The 20,164-nt window shown below is 42.0% G+C and overlaps 1 protein-coding gene across 1 annotated transcript in view; it reads left to right on the top strand.

Annotated features, from left to right (window-relative positions):
- The window catches only part of ammecr1.S (Alport syndrome, mental retardation, midface hypoplasia and elliptocytosis chromosomal region gene 1 S homeolog), a 45,813-nt gene extending 25,889 nt beyond the window's left edge, over nucleotides 1-19,924 (top strand). Inside the window, exons 4-6 of the mRNA XM_018232974.2 lie at nucleotides 391-481; nucleotides 9,809-9,905; nucleotides 15,513-19,924. Of these exons, the coding sequence (XP_018088463.1) occupies nucleotides 391-481; nucleotides 9,809-9,905; nucleotides 15,513-15,627 (303 nt within the window). The 3' untranslated portion in view covers nucleotides 15,628-19,924. The remainder of the gene's footprint in view (nucleotides 1-390; nucleotides 482-9,808; nucleotides 9,906-15,512) is intronic.
- Nucleotides 19,925-20,164: the final 240 nt, after the last annotated feature.

The raw sequence follows: 20,164 nt of genomic DNA, 5'->3' as shown, positions 1-20,164 counted from the left end.
TCAGTGATGCAGATTTTTTCCTCAGGCCCTATGTAGACTGTCTGAGGTGGAATGTCATGTGATGCCTGTGACTGTATGTGGTGGGGATGTGAGACTCCCAGCTGCCTGCAATACGAGTAACAGACCCATGGGAGTGTGTGACAGCTGGAGGGGGATTTGGGTGATGACCCTGACATAGGAGGTTATGTTTCCTTGTCTGTTTATTAACCAGTGTATGTGGAGGAAGGTGGGTGACAGAGCATCCCAGTCATGGTTAACAAGTTGCTTTTTTTCTTTGCAGCAGTAACATGAGGACTATGGCAGGATATAAAGCAGCCAATGCATTCTGAGCACTTGTTGTTATACGTATTCTCCTGAATTGTACTAATCACACTGCTGCTTTTTTTTCAGGTGGGTGTACATGGCATTAGAATAGAATTCATCAATGAAAAAGGATCCAAACGAACCGCCACGTACTTACCGGAGGTTGCAAAGGAGCAAGGTCATTGATGCACTTTATTTCATAAGAACTGGTTTAAAGATTTAAAAAAAAAATTTCATATAAACCCAAATTCAATATGTGACCTTGCACTGATGTCAGATGGTGGATCAATTTCTAATTGTAAGGCTTCTCTCTTACATTCAATATGTATTCTTTTGTCTGTGTTCACTCATGCATTCTTCTAGCCATTGCATTTGGCTGTATAGAGTCATGCCACCGGTTGGTAGACATTGCTGGGAATTCTAGTTTGGCCAGTGAGCCCCATCTTGATGGTCTGATACAACACTTATCTAGTAGAGATGGTTGGTCTTTATGTAGCCCTAGATACATATGTATTTATAGGATTGGTATGGTGGGCAGACTGCTTTTGCTTCTATGCAACACATTGACATGTTTGGGGCTGAACATGCAAAAAAGTATTGGCTTAAAAAACTCAACGCAGTCCTGAATTTGAGCCTCCCTTACTTATGTTTCCCATGGGCTGCTCTGAACAGTCAGGCACAGGGAGACTAAGCAAGGCCTTTATTAGCCATATTGTACTTTCTCATAATCTGCTCAGAAAGCATTGGTGCCATCATCATGTTCTATATGTGGCTCTGCAACCCATGCACATATCTCCCTTTATTTGTACTTAAAGGAACTGACACTTTCAAAAATGAAAGTGTTTTAAAGGAATGACAATATGTCATCCTGCATTAGTAAAACTGTTGCGTTTGCTTTAGAAACTCTACAATAGTTTCTATAAACAAGCTGCTGTGTATCCATGGGGCAGCCTGAAAAAGGAGAAAAGGCACAAGATACACAGCAGATAACAGATATGCACTGTTGTATACAATGGGATTCTTCACAACTTATTTGTTATCTACTGTGTATCCTGTTCTTAAATGTCTGCCCCCATTACAACACATCAGCTTGTTTATATAAACTATAGTAGGATTTCTGAAGCTCAAACACCAATTTTACCAGTTCCATAGTTCCATAGTTAAATCGGGTTGGAAAAAGACAAAAGTCCATCAAGTCCAACCTGTCCAAATGAAAACCCAGTATCCCTACACACACCCCTCCCTACTTTCACACAAATTATATATACCCATACCTATACTAATTATAGAGTTTAGTATCACAATAGCATTTGATATTCTGTCTGTCCAAAAAATCATCCAAGCCACTCTTAAAGGCATTAACTGAATCAGCCAACACAACATCACCTGGCAGTGCATTCCACAACCTCACTGTCCTCACTGTGAAGGACCCCCTACGTTGCTTCAAATGAAAGTTCTTTTCTTCTAGTCTAAAGGGATGGCCTCTGGTACGGTGATCCTCTTTATGGGTAAAAAGGTCCCCTGCTATTTGTCTATAATGTACTTGTAAAGTGTAATCATGTCCCCTCGCAAGCGCCCTTTTTACAGATAAAACACCACCAACCATGACAGTCTACCCTCATAATTTAAGTCTTTCATCCTTCTAACCAATTTAGTTGCACATCTCTGCACTCTCTCCAGCTCATTTATATCCCTCTTAAGGACTGGAGTCCAAAACTGCACTGCATACTCCAGATGAGGCCTTACCAGGGACCTATAAAGAGGCATAATTATGTTTTCATCCCTTGAGTTCATGCCCTTTTTTATGCAAGACAGAACTTTATTTGCTTTAGTAGCCACAGAATGACACTGCCCAGAATTAGACAACTTGTTATCTACAAAAACCCCTAGATCCTTCTCATTTAAGGAAACTCCCAACACACTGCCATTTAGTATATAACTTGCATTATATTATTTTTGCCAAAGTGCATAACCTTGCATTTATCAACATTGAACCTCATTTTCCAGTTTGCTGCCCAGTTTTCCAACTTAGACAGATCAGAGAAAATGAGAAAATGTTCCATTTACCACCAGTCTATATTTCCCAAGCCACCCATGGCAGCTCATCACCAACATGAGTATTCCCCGCCCCTCAGGTCACTGGACAGGAAAGGGTTAACTCCCAACCCTATAACATCCGCTCTACACCGCTCCCACCTTGTCTTTTTCCTGTCCAGGTCCCTTGTGTAGCTTACCGCTTCCAGGGTCTCTCTGCCCTGATGCCTCCCATATGCTCCCCGGAGGGGATCGCGGTCGAGAAGGACCAATGGCTGGGTCACATTCCACCTATCAGGCCCACATTTAAACTGGCCGTGTTGTTTGGTGGCGAAGTGCGGATCCTCTGAAAACCGCTTCTAACAGACGCAGGAAGTACGTCATTTTCCTCCCAGAGCCAGGCAATCTTGCGTTCCACCGGCCGGATGTACGCGTCATTTCCGGTCGCGCGTTATTTCTGAAGCGACGGACGCGCGCGCCGGCGTCTTGACGTCACGACGCGTGCCGAAATTGGAAGTGGAGCGTGGTGTGTCGGTGAGCATGGGGAAAGATAGATTCTTCATTTTTGGACGCAAGGGTGCTTACTATTGCATGTCTCATAGGTTACAGACAAGATGGATCAGTCTGGCTCTGGGAGAGGAGTGCAGCCAAAAGTTTCTAGGTAAGCAGATGATAACGGAGTTATTGTTTGGGGAGAGAGTGGAAGGCTAATGGTGCTTGTTTCTTTCCTGTTTAGCCTCTCTGCCTCTACTGAAGCACAGAAGGTGGAAAGTCAACAAGCAAGAAAGCAGTCAGTTGCAGAACAACCCTTAACGGCTGAGCCTCAAACTTCTTCAGCACCCCAATTGGATGCCTTAGTGTCCCTAATTAAGCAAGCAGTGGTGCAGGGGGTGCAGGAAGCATCTTCCTGAAGCAGGAGGCCTAAGAGGTCTCGGGAAATGCTGAGGATGAGTCCGCCTTTGATGCCTCGACAGTAGAGGGTCTAGTGAAGGCAGTTAGGAAGACATTAAGTCTAACTGAAGAGACACCAAAGAGTTCTTCGGCAGACAAGTTGTTTCCGTCCATGAAGAAACGTTCCTCTACCTTTCCGGTTCATGGTTCAATTAAAGAGCTAATTAGCTCAGAGTGGAAAAAGACGGAAAAGAGAGTGGTTATTCAAGGAAAATTTGCAAAGAAATACCCTGTGGATGAGCCTAATGCAAAATTGTGGGATAATCCACCTAAGGTTGATGCGGCAGTGGTTCGCTTGGCTCGGAAAACTACCCTACCGGTTGGCGATGCGGGTGCATTTAGAGATCCGATGGAAAAGCGGATGGAGTTGGATCTGAAGAAAGCATTTGTCTCTGCCGGGGCATCTTGCAGGCCTGCAGTTGCACTAACTTCAACTTCTAGGGCGATGAAGATCTGGGTAAATAATCTAGAAGATGCCATTTCTTCAAATGTCAAGAGATCAGTCCTGCGAGATATGTTGTCTGATCTAAAAATAGCTACTGATTTCATGGCAGAAGCTTCCATCGATTTAGTCAGGTTGGCAGCGAGGTCAATGGCTCTTTCAGTAGCGTCAAGGAAAGCATTATGGCTGAAGTCCTGGTCAGCAGACACTGCCTCTAAAGCCAATTTGTGTCAGTTGCCTTTTGAAGGGGACAGATTGTTCGGTGAAAGTCTGGATTCAATTATTAAAAAGGTGTCTGGTGGGAAAAGTGTTTTTCTTCCACAGGAGAGAAAATTCAGACGTCATGGGCCAAGAGCTGAGTCGCCAAGAAATAGGAATTTTCGGAACTCAAGGCAGTACAGGCCTGGGAGGTCTCAAGGCAGACAGTCTCCATGGAGATCTTCTAGAGGGGAGCCACGACAACCGGCAAAGAAGGCAACTGGTTTTGGCTCTTCCTCAAACAGAACACAATGAGATCAGGCCGGCTCGAACCTGTGCAGTAGGAGCGCGTCTGGCACTCTTCGAGGAGGTTTGGGCCGAGAATATTCGGGATCGTTGGGTTCTAGAGATTATAAAGGAAGGTTATCATCTCGAATTTTCCAGGGTCCCAAGACACGATGTGTATTGAGTTTCTTTGGTGCCGAAGGTTCAAGGTGCAAAGGAAATAGTTCAAGAATACATGGATCAGTTGCTGGAAACTGGTGCTGTAGAACCAGTACCCCGGGAGCAACAAAGGAGAGGGTTTTACTCCAAACTCTTTCTAGTCAAAAAATCCTCAGGGACGTTCAGACCTGTGCTGGATCTTTGACCCCTGAATCAATTTATACGTTGCAGGAAATTCAAGATGGAGTCCCTGACATCCATAATTGCAGCAATTCCGCCTCGAGCATGGTTGGTAAATCTGGATCTCAAAGACGCATACTTCCATGTTCCAGTGTACGGTCCACACAGAAAATACCTGCGGTTTGTGTTTCTGGAACAGCATGTGCAGTTCACTTGCCTCCCGTTCGGCCAGTCCACGTCTCCAAGGAAATTTTCAAAGGTCTTGGTAACAGTAATAGCTTTCCTGAGAGTGAAGGGGGTCCTTCCATTATCTGGACGATATCCTTCTGGTGTCCAACTCAGAGGAAGAAGCTGTAAAAAACAGAGACGAAGCAGTTGGAATTCTGCAACATTTCGGTTGGGTAATAAACTGGCAGAAAAGTCATCTTGTGCCAACTCAGAAGATAGTCTTCTTAGGAGCCAGTTTGGACACTCTTCAAGGGATAGTGTCTCTTCCAGAACAGAAGGTCTCATACATCATGGACCGAGTGAGGTCCTTTCAACAACTCACCAGAGTATCAGTTAAGGATTGCATGTCAATTCTGGGTCTATTTTCCTCCACCATTCAGATGGTACGTTGGGCAAGGTGGCACATGAGACCCCTTCAAATATGTTTTCTGGGTTGAGGGTCGACCAATCCCGTAAATCTGAAGAGACTCCTTCATATTCCAAAACAGGTGATGGCGAGCCTAGACTGGTGGTTAATTCCGAGGAATCTAACTAGAGGAATGCCGTTAACAGAACCGGACTACGTCACGATTACAACAGACGCCTCTCAAACCGGCTGGGGAGCCATGTTAGACGATCTGTCAGCCCAAGGGCAGTGGGAAGTCTCTCATCTTCCTTCCAATATATTGGAGTTGAGGGCAATAAAGATGGCTCTATTAGCCTTCTCGGAGAGGATAATACACAGGTGGGTGAAAATCCGGTCAGACAATGCCACGGCGGTGGCTTATGTACACAGACAAGGAGGCACCAAGTGTGCGCAGTTAATACAAGAGCTGTCAACTATCATGTCATGGGCAGAATCAAACCTCAGAGGTTTAGTAGCCTTTTTTGTGCCAGGCAAAATGAATGTGCAGGCGGATTTCCTGAGCAGAAATGCCTTGGAGCCAGGAGAGTGGTCTCTGAATCCCGCTGTGTTCCAGACCATTACCCAAAGATTTGGCAATCCAGAGATAGACCTCATGGCCTCGGATCACAACCACAAGTGCAGGAGGTTCTTTTCAAGGTACCCGTCCCGGATGTCCAGTGGGGTAGATGCCCTAAATCAGAACTGGAGAGGGATGTTCGGTTATGTCTTTCCACCCTTTCCATTAATTTGGAGGGTATTGAAGAAAATAGACAAAGAAGGGACACAGGTGATTGCAATAGTTCCATTCTGGCCCAGGCGTCCCTGGTTTCCACTTTTGAGGCAGATGTCAGTGGAGCCTCCAATGAAACTACCAGTTGTGAAAGATCTGCTGATGCAGGGCCCAGTTCCATTTCAGGAGGTGTTCCACCTGTTGTTGAGGGCGTGGAAGTTGAAAGGCAGAGGTTATCAGCCTCAAGAAAGATCTGATAGAATTGCTGTTGAAATCTAGAAAGCACTCAACGTCAAGTCAGTATTATCGTGTCTGGTCCTGTTTTGTTAAGTTTGCGGAAGATAAAGGATTTGATCCCAGATGTCCTGGGGCGTCGGAATTGGTGCAGTTTCTCTTTGCTGGGTACCAGAGGAAGCTTAGTGTCAGCACTTTGAGAGGACAAGTTTCGGCACTGTCGGCATTAACTGAAAAACCATGGGCTGAGGATCCGTTGGTCATTCGCCTGTTCAATGCACTAAAAAGAGTGTGTCCAGTGAGACGATTAGGGATGCCTCCATGGGATTTGCCTTTGGTCCTAAAGGTTTTGATGGCAGCTCCTTTTGAACCGTTGGAAAAGGCTTCGGATTGGCATGTTACTTTGAAAGCTTTATTTCTGGTGGCGATCACTTCAGCCTGCAGAGTAGGGGAAATTCATTCTCTTTCGGCAAAAGAACCTGATACGGTTTTGTTCCCTGACAAAGTGGTCTTGAGACCAGCGTTTGAATTTCTTCCGAAGGTTGTATCACAATTTCACATGAATTTGGAGATAACTTTACCCTCCTTTTGTCCGGACCCCAAAACAGAGCGTGAGCAACAGTGGCATACGTTGGACCTAGTTCGAATAATATCTCATTATCTGACCCGTACACAGTCGTGGAGGAGGTTAGAAAGACTGTTTGTCATTCCGAGTGGTCCTAGAAGAGGTTGTGCTCCGTCTAAAGCGACTATTAGTCGATGGATCGTTGGATGCATAGTGTTCGCTTATCACAAAACAGGCAGAGAGGTACCTAGAGACTTGAAGGCTCACTCTACTCGAGCATTGGCTGCTTCCTGGGCGGCGGAGGCCAGAGCGCCGCCAGACGTAATTTGCAAGGCTGCGAGATGGTCCTCCTTGCATACATTTATAAAACATTATAAGTTAAATGTTTTTCTATCCCAAGAGGCTAAATTTGGGAGAAAGGTTTTGCAAGCTGTATTGCATTCATAATACAGTAAATATTAAGCATCAGTTGTTGTCCCTCCCTTCTTTTTGGCTTTGGAAATTCTCATGTTGGTGATGAGCTGCCATGGGTGGCTTGGGAAATAGAGAAATTTTATTACTTACCGTAATTTCTATTTCCAAGTCACCTACCATGGCAGCACTCACCAACTTCCCTCCCTTCTGAAGCTAAGAAACATAGACAAGGTGGGGGCGGTGTAGAGCGGATGTTATAGGGTTGGGAGTTAACCCTTTCCTGTCCAGTGACCTGAGGGGCGGGGAATACTCATGTTGGTGAGTGCTGCCATGGTAGGTGACTTGGAAATAGAAATTACGGTAAGTAATAAAATTTCTCTATTTTAGCCAGTTCTCTATCCAGGTACAAATACTATTTTCCAGGCCAACATTCCTTAATTTAACCAGTAACCTTTTGTGTGGCACTGTATCAAATGCTTTAGCAAAGTCTAAGTAAATCGCATCCACTGCCAACCCAGAATCGAGGTCCCTGCTTACCTTCTCATAAAAAGAAATTAAGTTAGTCTGGCAAGATCTATTACACATAAAACCATGCTGGCATACACTCATAGTATTATGATTTGCTATAAAGTCCAGTATCTTATCCTTTAATAACCCTTCTAAAAGCTTTCCTACTACTGACGTCAGACTAACTGGCCTATAATTTTGAGGCTGAGAACGGGATCCTTTTTTGAATAGAGGCACCACATTAGCAATTCGCCAGTCTCTCTACACTATGCCAGACCTAAATGAATCCTGAAAAACTAAGTAAGAGGTTTGGCAATCACAAAGCTAAGCTCACTAAGTACGCTGGGATGAATACCATCTGGCCCCGGACCTTTGTTTATCTTAACATGTTCTAGTCTAGTATACTGTCAAAGTTTGCACGTCTGAAATTTTGTGTTGTAGTTACTCCCTTATAGAATTGCTTCTGCAACAGAATCTCAAAGGAGACCATGTTATAATCACTATTCCCTAAATGCTCACCCACACAAATGTTAGAGATGAGTTCAGTATTATTAGTTATTACAAGGTCCAAAAGAGAGTTATTCCTAGTAGGTTCTTGAACGAGCTGGAATAAAAAGTTGTCATTCAGGATATTTACAAACCTACTAGTTTTTTCTTTCTTGGCAACCCCATTACCCCTGTCAATGTCTGGATAATTGAACCAACAACTTGACCCAGCTGTGAAGCCGCTTGTATCTGCAAGAGTAGCTGGGCTTCATATTGGACACTTATACGAGGTGGTTTATAGCATACACCAATGATAATTCTCTTTGTAACCTTTTGCCCAGTCAAAATCTCTACCCAGAGGGATTGCACACCCTCACCAGTGCCAGCTATGGTTATTTCTTTAGCGCATGGCTTTAATTCAGGCTTTACATACAAACACACTCCTCCACCCAGTGGCGTAACTAGTTGTTACTGGGCCCCATAGCAAATTCAATTTAGGGCCCCAAAATATTTATAAGTTGGCCTATTTTACCAAGATATATTAAAATTGCTAATTAATTAGGGTCTCACTGGGCCCCCTACACTCCTGGGCCCCCCTGCAACCGCAGGGTCTGCTTCCTCTATAGTTTCACCCCTGCCTCCACCCTTTTTTATCCCTCTGTCCCTCCTAAAAAGGGTGTAACCATCCAGTCCAGTCACATGTTTCATCCCACCAGGTCTCAGTGATACCAGTTATATCACAATTTTTAGAGCATGAAATTAATTCTAAGTTTCCCATTTTACAAATTACATGCATTTGCCAGCATTCAGTGGAGGTTACTACTTTTACTTTTGAAATTTGCATTACTTAGTGGAGAATTATATGTGCAGGGCAACAGAACATTATATAATCTTTCTTTTTAAAAACTTTCATTTTTTGGTGTTACTGTTTCTTTAACACATGCGCACTGGTTCCTCCCAGCTTATCATGCACACAGGACCCAAGTATATATGTAAGCTCAGAAGCAGATCACTACACAGGCTGTGGGGAGGGATTTGAGAGTCACATTGGGATGCAGTACCTGATTTTTTAGGCAAAGATTAGTTGGGCTGATGGTCACTGGGGATGAAGACCCCCTAAACATTGAGTTGGTAATGGCTGAATAATTGGGTTAAGAACCCGAATCATTATTGTGTGCAACTCCTATTTGTATTTCTCACCGCCACAAATGCAGTGCCATTGCAAACAGCCTCTAGTGTAAGGGATATAAATGGAGGAGGCGGCTGTGTAATGCTAAGCTTTCAGAAAGCACCTGCTTGTGGAACATGTTGCACACACATTCTCATAAGACAGAGGAGGATGCAGGTGCTGAGGCGTAAGTGTGTATCTGCTCTGCTGTCCAACGTTATGTATTTTATCTACATTAGAATTGTAACTTAGAAAGACTAACTGATGGCAGTTGGCAATAGATTCTCTCTTAAAAATATAGTATCATAAGCATAAAAGGCAAACATCAGAATCCTTTACATGATAAGTTTACAAAGAGGTGAACTGTTGGCCCTAAAGAAATGTTCTAGAATCCCACTCCATGTAGCTGCTGATAGATGAATATGTACTGGGCTTGCTCTTCAATACTGTTTGTCACAAAACAATGAATACCCTGTTATGAATTTTATAGAATGCAATGTCAGCAGTCACTTTTATAAAATTATTTCTGGTTTTTGCAGGTTGGGACCACATACAGACCATAGATTCCTTATTGAGAAAAGGTGGATATAAAGCTGCAATCAGTAATGACTTCAGGAAAACGATTAAACTGACCAGGTATTTAAAGGCCGTTCCATGCAGCACAGTCATATGCAGAAGTGAGCTCTGCAGCACTGCATTGTGGAGAATTGGATTAGCAAATAGCCACTGGAGCTTCAGTTTCATTGGGATTGCCCTTGTACTGCCCTGACCTAAATTCATCGACTTCATTAGTTGCCAAGCTGCTGGTTACGTTTCCGCACACCAGGGGATTTTGTTGGCAGATCAGCTTACTGAGCTAAAGCAGTTTTTCTTTCCTTTATATCCTCATTTACAGGTTTCCCACATATTATGCAGCTCCAGTGGGCTCGTTGTTGCACAAATATATCATTTTATATGTCTATAGAAGAAAACATGTACTTGTTGGATATACAATTAGGTCCATAAATATTTGGACAGAGACAACTTCTTTCTAATTTTGGTTCTGTACATTACCACAATGAATTTTAAATGAAACAACTCAGATGCAGTTGAACTGCAGACTTTCAGCTTTAATTCAGTGGGTTGAACAAAAAGTTGAATAAAAATGAGAGGAACTAAAGCCTTTTTTTAACACAATCACTTAATTTCAGGGGCTCAAAAGTAAAAAAAAGAAAATGTTCATTTCTAATACTTGGTTGTAAAGCCTTTGCTGGCAATGAACTCATGGACATCACAAGATTCTTGGTTTCCTCCTTTTTAATGCTCTGCCAGGCCTTTACTGCAGTAGCTTTCAGTTGCTGTTTGTTTGTGGGCCTTTCTGTCCGAAGTTTAGTCTTCAACAAGTGAAATGCATGCTCAATTGGGTTCAGGTGACTGACTTGGCCATTCAAGAATATTCCACTTCTTTGCTTTAATAAACTCCTGGGTTGCTTATGCTGTTTGTTTTGGGTCATTGTCCATCTGTATTATGAAACGCCTCCCAATCAATTTGACTGCATTTAGCTGGATTTGAGCAGACCGTGTCTCAGAATTCATTCAGGTGCCTTCTGTCCTGTGTCACATCATCAATAACCACTAGTGTCCCAGTGCCACTGGCAGCCATGCACGCCCAAGACATCACACTGCCTCCGCCGTTTTACAGCTGATGTGGTATACTTTGGATCATGAGCTGTTCCACGCCTTCTCCATGCTTTTTTCTCGCCATCATTCTGGTAGAGGTTGATCTCGGTTTTATCTGTCCATAGAACTTTTTACCAAAGAACTGTTCTAGCTCTTTTAGATTATTTTTTAGCAAAGTCCAATCTAGCCTTTCTTGCAGTGCACTCTCTGTATTTACTTTCATGCAGTCTTCTCTTTATGGTAGACTTGGATATTGATATGCCTACCTCCTGGTGAGTGGTGTTCACTTGTTTGGCTGTTGTGAAGCTTTTCTCTTCACCATGGAAATGATTCTGCGATTATCCACCACTGTTGTCTTCCGTGGATGTCCAGGTCTTTTTGTGTTGCGGAGTTCACCAGGATGTACCAAACTGTAGATTTTGCCACTCCTAATATTGTAGCAATTTATTGGATGGGTTTTTGCAGCTTAAGGATGGGTTGTTTCACCTGCATGGAGAGCTCCTTTGACCGTGTGGTTTCTGTTCACAACAAAATCTTCCATATACAAGCACCCCCCCCTCAAATCAACTCCAGGGCTTTTATCTGTTTAATTGATGATGACATAACGATGGAATTGCCCACACCTGCCTATGAAATGGCCTTTGAGTCAATTGTCCAATTACTTTTGAGCCCCTGAAATGAAGTGATTGTGTTAAAAAAAGCTTTAGTTCCTCACGTTTATGCAATCTTTTTGTTCAACCCACTGAATTAAAGATGAAAGTCTGCAGTTCAACTGCATCTGAGTTGTTTCATTCATTCCATTCATTGTGGTAATGTACAGAACCAAAATTAGAAAAAAGTTGTCTGTCCAAATATTTATGGACCTAACTGTATGGGAATAGTTAGCACATTCTGCATTCGTGCCCTGGAGCATTGCTGTGCAGATTATCTTCTTATACATGTAATGCTTTTTGTGCCATTGTGATCAATCTTCCAAATCCAGCAGCTTATAAAGCTCATACATCTGACCTACATTATTGCGCTTTTCATCAATATATAGAAGATATGTATTTGTTTTCTGAGCAAAGAATGTGCGACTGGGGAATGGTAGCTTGGTGCTCTCAATCTCAGTGAACACCCCCGCTCCAGGTGCAAAACTTTAACCAAATAGTCAGATAACTGAGAGAAAGCAATCAGAGCAGAGCTTGCTGCTAAGTGTTCTTTATTAGACACAACATGTTTCGGGCAAGTGCCCTTTATCAAGTGTACAAATAGTAAGTGTTAACAAGCATTTAAAGGGTAAAACAGGAAGTGAGGTCACGTATCAAGGTAAGTGGATCAATAAAAAGGTGCAAGCATTAGGGGTAATTAGTGAGTCCTTTATGCATGAAGTCCTTGATTAATTCAATCCACAGTGTAACATTTTCTGGAAACATTTCCAAATAGTCTCTTCAAATAAGTGTAGAAAAAAATATAATACTCAAGGAACTGCCCATTTCTGGGCCTACCACAGAACATCCTGATAAATTACTCAATTAGTATGGAAGGAAATGATATGCCCATTATTCTTACCATTAGCCGTACATATAATGTAAATATCTTGGGCTCAAGTAACAAAAACTTTTTATACACTGTACAAGTAAAACGCAACATTGTCACAGTGTCAAAGGAAGCATTTCACACTCCAGCGGTCATTCATGCCTTTAGGGTACATTGTATCTAACTTCTTGATCCAGTATGCTTCTCTCTGTAGTATTTTCTTTTTAGGGTTCCCACCTCTCTGTAAGGGGCTAATCACTTCTAATATAGCCCATCTTAACTGTGACTGATTATGGTTAGCATCCTTAAAATGTCTGGACACTGTAGTGTCCGTGGCTGTTCCTTTCTTATAGTTTCGTATGTTTCCTTTGTGTTCTTTAATTTCGAGTTTTCACAGTTCTTATAGTCTGGCCAATGTAGGCCAGTCCGCATGGACATTTTAATATGTAAATCACATTGCTTGTATCACAGGTGGCATAGTGTTTTAGTTTTACTTGTGTGCCATTAGCAGGGTGTCTCAAGGTATCTCCTTTAATAATGGAGGAGCAACAGTTACAATTTAAACAGGCAAATGTGCCCATCTTAGGTTGGCCTAGGAACCTCGTGGCCCCTTTCAGTCGTGGGGGATTGATCTCTGAAGGGCATAATTTATCTCTGAGGCTTCTCCCTTTCTTGTAGCTGAATATTGGAGGTTTTGCTAAGGGACCTCTGAGTGTTTTTTCTTGTTGTAACAGTGGCCAAAATTTGTGAACAATCCGTTCAATTTGTTTACTCTGTGCATTATACTGGCTTACAAATGGGAAAATGTCCTTTCTTTCTTTGGGTTTGTATTTGAGTAACTCATTCCTTGGAATTGTACCAACCTCTTTGACACAGTTTTCAATATTCCTAGGTTTGTACCCTCTTTTAAGGAATCTATGTTTGAGGGTATCAACTGCCTTTATGTAGTGATCGTCTACAGACGTAATCCTACGTGCCCTTATGAACTGGCCCTTTGGGATTGCTCTAATTATTTTAGGGGCATGAAAACTGGATGCTAGCAAAATATAGTTTTTTTCGGTATTTTTACGGTAAAGGCTGGTACTAATGTTGCCATTGGCAATTGTTATTGTAACATCAAGGAAGCTAATACAATGGCCCCCTGTCTCCGTGGTAAATTTAATGGTGGGATGGGCTTTGTTAGCTTGAGTTATCATTTCCATGAAAGCTACTTCTGGGCCATCCCATAGGACGAGAATATCATCCACAAATCTGTAAAAGCCAGTTATGTACTGCGTAAAAGGTGCAGTTGTATTAACTTCCTTCCCAAAGGGCCAGTTCATATTAAAGGAGATACCTTGAGACACCCTGCTAATGGCACACCAGTAAAACTAAAACACTATGCCACCTGTGATACAAGCAATGTGATTTACATATTAAAATGTCCATGCGGACTGGCCTACATTGGCCAGACTATAAGAACTGTGAAAACTCGAATTAAAGAACACAAAGGAAACATACGAAACTATAAGAAAGGAACAGCCACGGACAGTGTCCAGACATTTTAAGGATGCTAACCATAATCAGTCACAGTTAAGATGGGCTATATTAGAAGTGATTAGCCCCTTACAGAGAAGTGGGAACCCTAAAAAGAAAATACTACAGAGGGAAGCATACTGGATCAAGAAGTTAGATACAATGTACCCTAAAGGCATGAATGACCGCTGGAGTGTGAAATGCTTCCTTTGACACTGTGACAATGTTGCGTTTTACTTGTACAGTGTATAAAAAGTTTTTGTTACTTTTTCTTGTTACTGATGCCTGATTTGTTTCTTTTTAAGATAATTGATTTCTGAGCCCAAGATATTTACATTATATGTACGGCTAATGGTAAGAATAATGGGCATATCTTTTCCTTCCATACTAATTGAGTAATTTATCAGGATGTTCTGTGGTAGGCCCAGAAATGGGCAGTTCCTTGAGTATTATATTTTTTTCTACACTTATTTGAAGAGACTATTTGGAAATGTTTCCAGAAAATGTTACACTGTGGACTGAATTAATCAAGGACTTCATGCATAAAGGACTCACTAATTACCCCTAATGCTTGCACCTTTTTATTGATCCACTTACCTTGATACGTGACCTCACTTCCTGTTTTACCCTTTAAATGCTTGTTAACACTTACTATTTGTACACTTGATAAAGGGCACTTGCCCGAAACATGTTGTGTCTAATAAAGAACACTTAGCAGCAAGCTCTGCTCTGATTGCTTTCTCTCAGTTATCTGACTATTTGGTTAATGTATTTGTTTTCTGTTCGTCCTGATAAAACCAGAATAGAGAATTATTACCATGAGCAAAAGTTCGCTACCTCTGATTTTAATGGCTCAAACATGTTTCATCTGCCCAATGTAGTCCTAGTGCTTTGTCTGTTTTTGTGATGTAACCCAGAATATCAACTGTGCTCCTATCTCCTCTCTACTTTGTGAATCAAAGAGCAGCTGTTGTGAGGGCACCATTCGAGCAGGTTCACCATTCTTCCTACTGTTTTGGGAGCTGCTGTTATGACTATACACAGGTCTGTTACAGCTGCCTGCCCAACTTCTTCAGACCCTCAACAGCTTGCAGGTCCATGTATGGGGCCCTTGCAACAGCCTCCCCAACCCATCAAATATTAGACAAATATCTATGGGTGTGTTTGAAAATCCTGTAGGGCAAGAAACATATCATGCTTGATGTAGTTCTTTCCTGAATAGTCTCCGTAAACCCCATTATGATCAGATTTGGTCCAGCGTGTTAGTGGCCAAGATCAACTTGTTTGGTGACCACACCAAAACTGTGGCTCTGCAAGTGTATGACCAACCGACACTGGTCTACATCTGATTGTTAGAAAAAGACCACCATACTTTTGCAGTGAGACAACAGAGCAAGGCATGAGTTAATGGTTTGTTAGGAGTGCATTGTATAAGCGTTTGAATGATGTATTATACAGCCTTGCAAATAATAAAGAAAATGATCTTCCTCATATGTTTCAATATATAGACCATAGCAGTATCCTGTATTTCTCTCTTTTTTTTTTTTGCAGATACCGTAGTGAGAAGATTACTATGAGTTATGCCGAATACCTTTCCCACCGTCAGCACCATCATTTTCAAAATGGCATCGGGCACCCTCTCCCACCGTACAACCATTATTCCTGACACTGAGCCGCATGACCAGTCACTAGACCTTTCCGCAGAACTCTTCCCAGGGGACCCGGCTCCCTCTTGGTCTAGCTATCTCTATTACTGTACCATTTTATGATGATTGTTTCCGTTGTCCTGTTCCAGCTTTGCCTCTTGTGGTGACGCTATTCAGGGCAACGGTTGGGAAGACTCTTTAATAAGTACCCAGAACACATTTTTAGTAGAATTATATTGAGCTACTGAGGTTTTTTTTTTTTGCAGCAGCATTTATGCTTTTTCCGTTTGACATGATGCTAACGTTATTTTGTATGGCCTTTTCTATAGTTGTGGATGGAAGGAAAGCATGCTTGACTAATGGCGGCTCTGCGATTGACACATAATTGAGAAGTCTCAGTCTGAGCTGCTGAGTGTCTTGTGCCCGTGAGAAGGTTGAGAGTTGCAGGCAATAGCATCAGATACATTGTACTGTAACATTCTCTGACAGTCCTAGTGTCCATGCATGTCCTACATTTGTCTCATCACTATGTCCCTTGGCATTTCCACAGATTTACCTACTTCAGCCAACAGTTTTTATGTAGTCCTTAAATGACTGGATACCAGCTGCCAATCTTGTGGGCATGTAGTCCAGATTTCATGTGCACACGTAACCAAAACCAACTTATATATCCATTTACAGCTGAAGATGTTAAGTCCCCAAATGAAATGTTACATCTATATATAGGGTGAATATTTTAACCACTACCTCATGATTAACTTGCAGTGTTAGCATTTGTTTACATTAAATACTTGCTACCAATGTTCTTTAGGTAGAGTGATATCTGCCTGGACCTCTGGTTTCCACCATATTCCATGTGTTGTCCCTTAGCCCTCATGGTCCTGTAGTACATCATCACCAATGGAGCAAGTGGAGCTCCTGGCTGGAGCTTCACCTAAGTATCCTCTGCTTGCCTAAAAGTGGCGGAATGTTGGCTTCCGCTGCCACTTTACATTTTCCCCATCAGGCTTTCTTTGATTTCGATCTTTGTAAATGCCATTGGATTGATGATACCCACCAATAGGTCTAGGCAGTTCTACAAATGCTACTGAACTTCTGGGGGCAGCTTTGGACAGTTGTCTGTTTTGTATTTGTGAAGAACATCAATCTCTGTCAGAGCAAGGTAACTGAAGCCAAAGATACCATGGCTAGACGATTACCTTCCATTAATTGTGTTTCAGTCTGTGTGTCACTGTTCCTGTGAGCATGATCCATAAATGATTTGGTGGTGAATGTCAGATGAATCCCCAGGGTAAGCCTAGTATCAACCATGGAGCAGTTAGGTTTCCATTGTTCAGGTAAAGGTCACTTGGTTTCATCCTCAAGTGCCATTATCCTTTTCATAGCTTTACCGATCTCTCAGGCATGGAAAGGCCAACTTCTGTTTTTCATTACCCATGGTGCTATTTAGTAGGTGTTTCAATGCCAGAGCATTTCAGGCCCCTTTGGGGTTGGGCAGGGGGCTGTTGCAGCTTAGGAAGGACAGTCACACACATTTCATTGATGGAACACCACCTTTGCATTGTGGAGTTGCTTGTTATCCATCATTCAGGAATCTCAGTGCTAGAATGAAGTTCATTGCAGTCACATGCCGGCTTGCTGTTCAAGCCATTGCAGCCTTAAAGGGCTCTTGGCACTTGTTTAGTTGCTATTCTTAGAGCAGTAAAATGGGGTTTGTTTGGTTTGTTCTTCTGTGCGGATGCCTTAATGAAACCTTTCATTGCTAGAATGGCTTGCGGTGGGGCCTATATATCTGAGCAAGGTCTCATTCTGTGCTACCAGCTCCCAGATGCATGTCGGCAGCCGTCACCCAAGCCCAGTGAGTGGCAATCGATGGCTTCACACCAGTGTGTTGTATTGCAGCCATCCTACAAAGTGAGCACAAGCAAATTCACGCTTTCTGCTGCTGCTGCAAAAAAGACTTTTATCAACACCAACACAAGGTTTTCAGCTTGCCCAGTTGTACTTGCTCGTCCGTCAGAACGAGCCTTTTATTTCAAACTCTATATATTTAAAGGTGCTAATGATTCTTGCACAAGGTCATGTGACTGGTCATGCCAACTCTAGATCATATCAGATTTTTACTAATCCTCGATATATGCAGATGTTCTACAGATGTTTCTTACCAGTGTAATGCGATACTGAGAATTCAATGCCAATCCTGCAGGTTTTGATAGCACAAGGTCAGCAATACTTCCCAGCATGGCATAGGGGAGAAAACAAAATACACAAAGGATTGTCTGTGTGTCCTTTTGTATCCAGCTTTGTGCATAACATTATTTGTCTTCTAGCAGCTGTGACTTGACAAAATAATGTAGTCTAAAGGCTGTTATACACGCACAAGAGGCGGCTCAGTTACCCCAGCCCAAAACTTGGGGGATTCTGGGACACGTTCTATACTTATAATGTGTCGGCTTTTAAGGGATTAATGTCTGAATTCCTTCATTGATTTTATTTTGGCAATAAAAAGCATTTTCTTTTATTTCATTTGTCCTGCTGCTTGTTGCTTCTTGGCACAGGCTCAATATTAACCATTGACTCCCCTGAGCGCTTGGGATTAGCCCAGTATTCTGGCAGCTAAAAGGCTAAAGCGTGAATTTGGATTTTATTTTTTCTCTTTGCTTTATTTTTTTTAAAGTCCTTTGTTTTATCTCACATAAAAAGCATTAACTATTCTTTCCCTCCCTGTTTTATTTATTTATTTGATTTTTAACTGCAGAGCCGGGCAGAGCTTTTATCCCAATAAAGAACTAAGTCAACTTGCTGCGGATTCCCAGGCTGTTTCATTAGAACCTTGCTGCAGGGGGATCTGCGTGTGTCTTACACTGTATTCTTGTTCATTTTTCCTTTATACTGAATAGGGTTCAGACATTCAATCCTTTTCAGCTGCTATGCAGGCAGACACACAGTCACAACTTGCCTGGCAGTAGACTGATACAAAGGGGAGTTCTCCTTATTCTCTATATAGGCCATCATTAAAACCACTGGTCCATTGCTCCCTACTGACCAGGCGGCAGAATCCTCCTGAATAACGCTGCCTATAGTCAGGCACCTCTTGTGTGTATAACATCATTCTTAGCACCCGTCTTCAAATGTGCAGGTTTCTTTAAATGAAATAGAAGAACAATCTGTCCAGAGATAGATTCCATCTATTGTATATGTTCGACCAAACCAAAGAAACCTCTGGCCATACTCTTAATGCTGCTCCTTAAAGCCTTCTCGTCCTATCAAAGCTCCCTGCAGGATTTCAAAGTATTGAAAAAAAAAAAAAAAACTTTTTAAATTTTTGTACAGTTTCTAATGGATTTTTTTCTAGTGATGTTTAATTGAAGTTTATTCGGGGAGCCTGGAAACCGCATCCTCCCATAGAAATAAACTTGATGCTTACATTTTTCTTTTCATTCTCATGACTTTTTTTGAAAAGGAACCCCGCCGTGTGCCTCTGAGACTTCAAGGGGTTCCGTGTTACATTCATTCTCAAGACCAGCAATTATTCTTTCTATACAATTTTTTTTTTTCTTCTTCTTTTTCTTTTCTTTTTTTATTACTGTTCCAGACAGAGACTTAAATATTGAAGAAAATCGAGAAAAAAAACAAAAACAAATATTGTGCTGGACCCAGTAACTAAGCTGGTTGCTAAACGCACTGAGAAAACAAACTTTTGTATAAAACATTAAATGACTGTTTTTGTATATCAAAGTTGATTTTTTTTTTTTCGGAAAGGAAACAAACAAAAAAAGACTTGGGATCTAGTTTCTCAGTTAGTGTTTTTATATGTTACAGAAACTGCTTTGTATCACCAGCCTGACTGCAATGAAATGGTGATTTTGCCCCTCTTCGGACCTCCAGATACCTGAATTGCGGTGCCGAGCATTGCATTGTGGGTCTCTTCAGCAAAGAAGGGTGTTCTATTAAAGAAGGGGAGCAACAGCTGCCTGGCGTGGCTGCCCTTCCCTCATTTCTTTCTTATTAACTTGATGGATTACAATTATTACATTACAAATAGCATAACCTCTCCCCCCCTTCCTTTTCATTAATACTAGATCCTTCCTTCCACATATAGTTTCTATTAGTGTGAAGAAACTGTTAAAGAAAAAAAAAAAACGGGCATTTTATTATGATAGGTAAGGCGAAAAAAGGTTAAAAAATGGAGAAAAGGCAAAAAAAAATCTCTAGGAGGTTATTTGTTTGTGAGATATGGCTGTGGAAAGATATTGTAGTAGTTTTAACACTATTGTTACCTTTTAAATTACCCAATAAAATATATGGAAAATCGGAGTCTGTTTGGTGAATTTGCCTACTGGTCCATTCCACAGGGTGCAGCAGTTTGGGGCTTCCCCGTGTTATGGCGGTGACCACGTTGGCGCGAGTTTAAATTTTCTAGGCACAATAATATCTGTAAAATGATGCAGTTCTGAATAGTTATATGGCATGTGGCAGCCAGTGCTTTACCACCCCTCCCCATGGAAATGTGCTGCTTGTGACACACGCTCCCCTTCATGCCCCTCTCCTAGAAAC

Source organism: Xenopus laevis, chromosome 8S, assembly GCF_017654675.1.
Source record: "Xenopus laevis strain J_2021 chromosome 8S, Xenopus_laevis_v10.1, whole genome shotgun sequence".
Taxonomy (NCBI): domain Eukaryota; kingdom Metazoa; phylum Chordata; class Amphibia; order Anura; family Pipidae; genus Xenopus; species Xenopus laevis.
The sequence above is the reverse complement of the archived record's forward strand: the minus strand, read 5'-3'. Positions and strand labels throughout refer to the sequence as shown.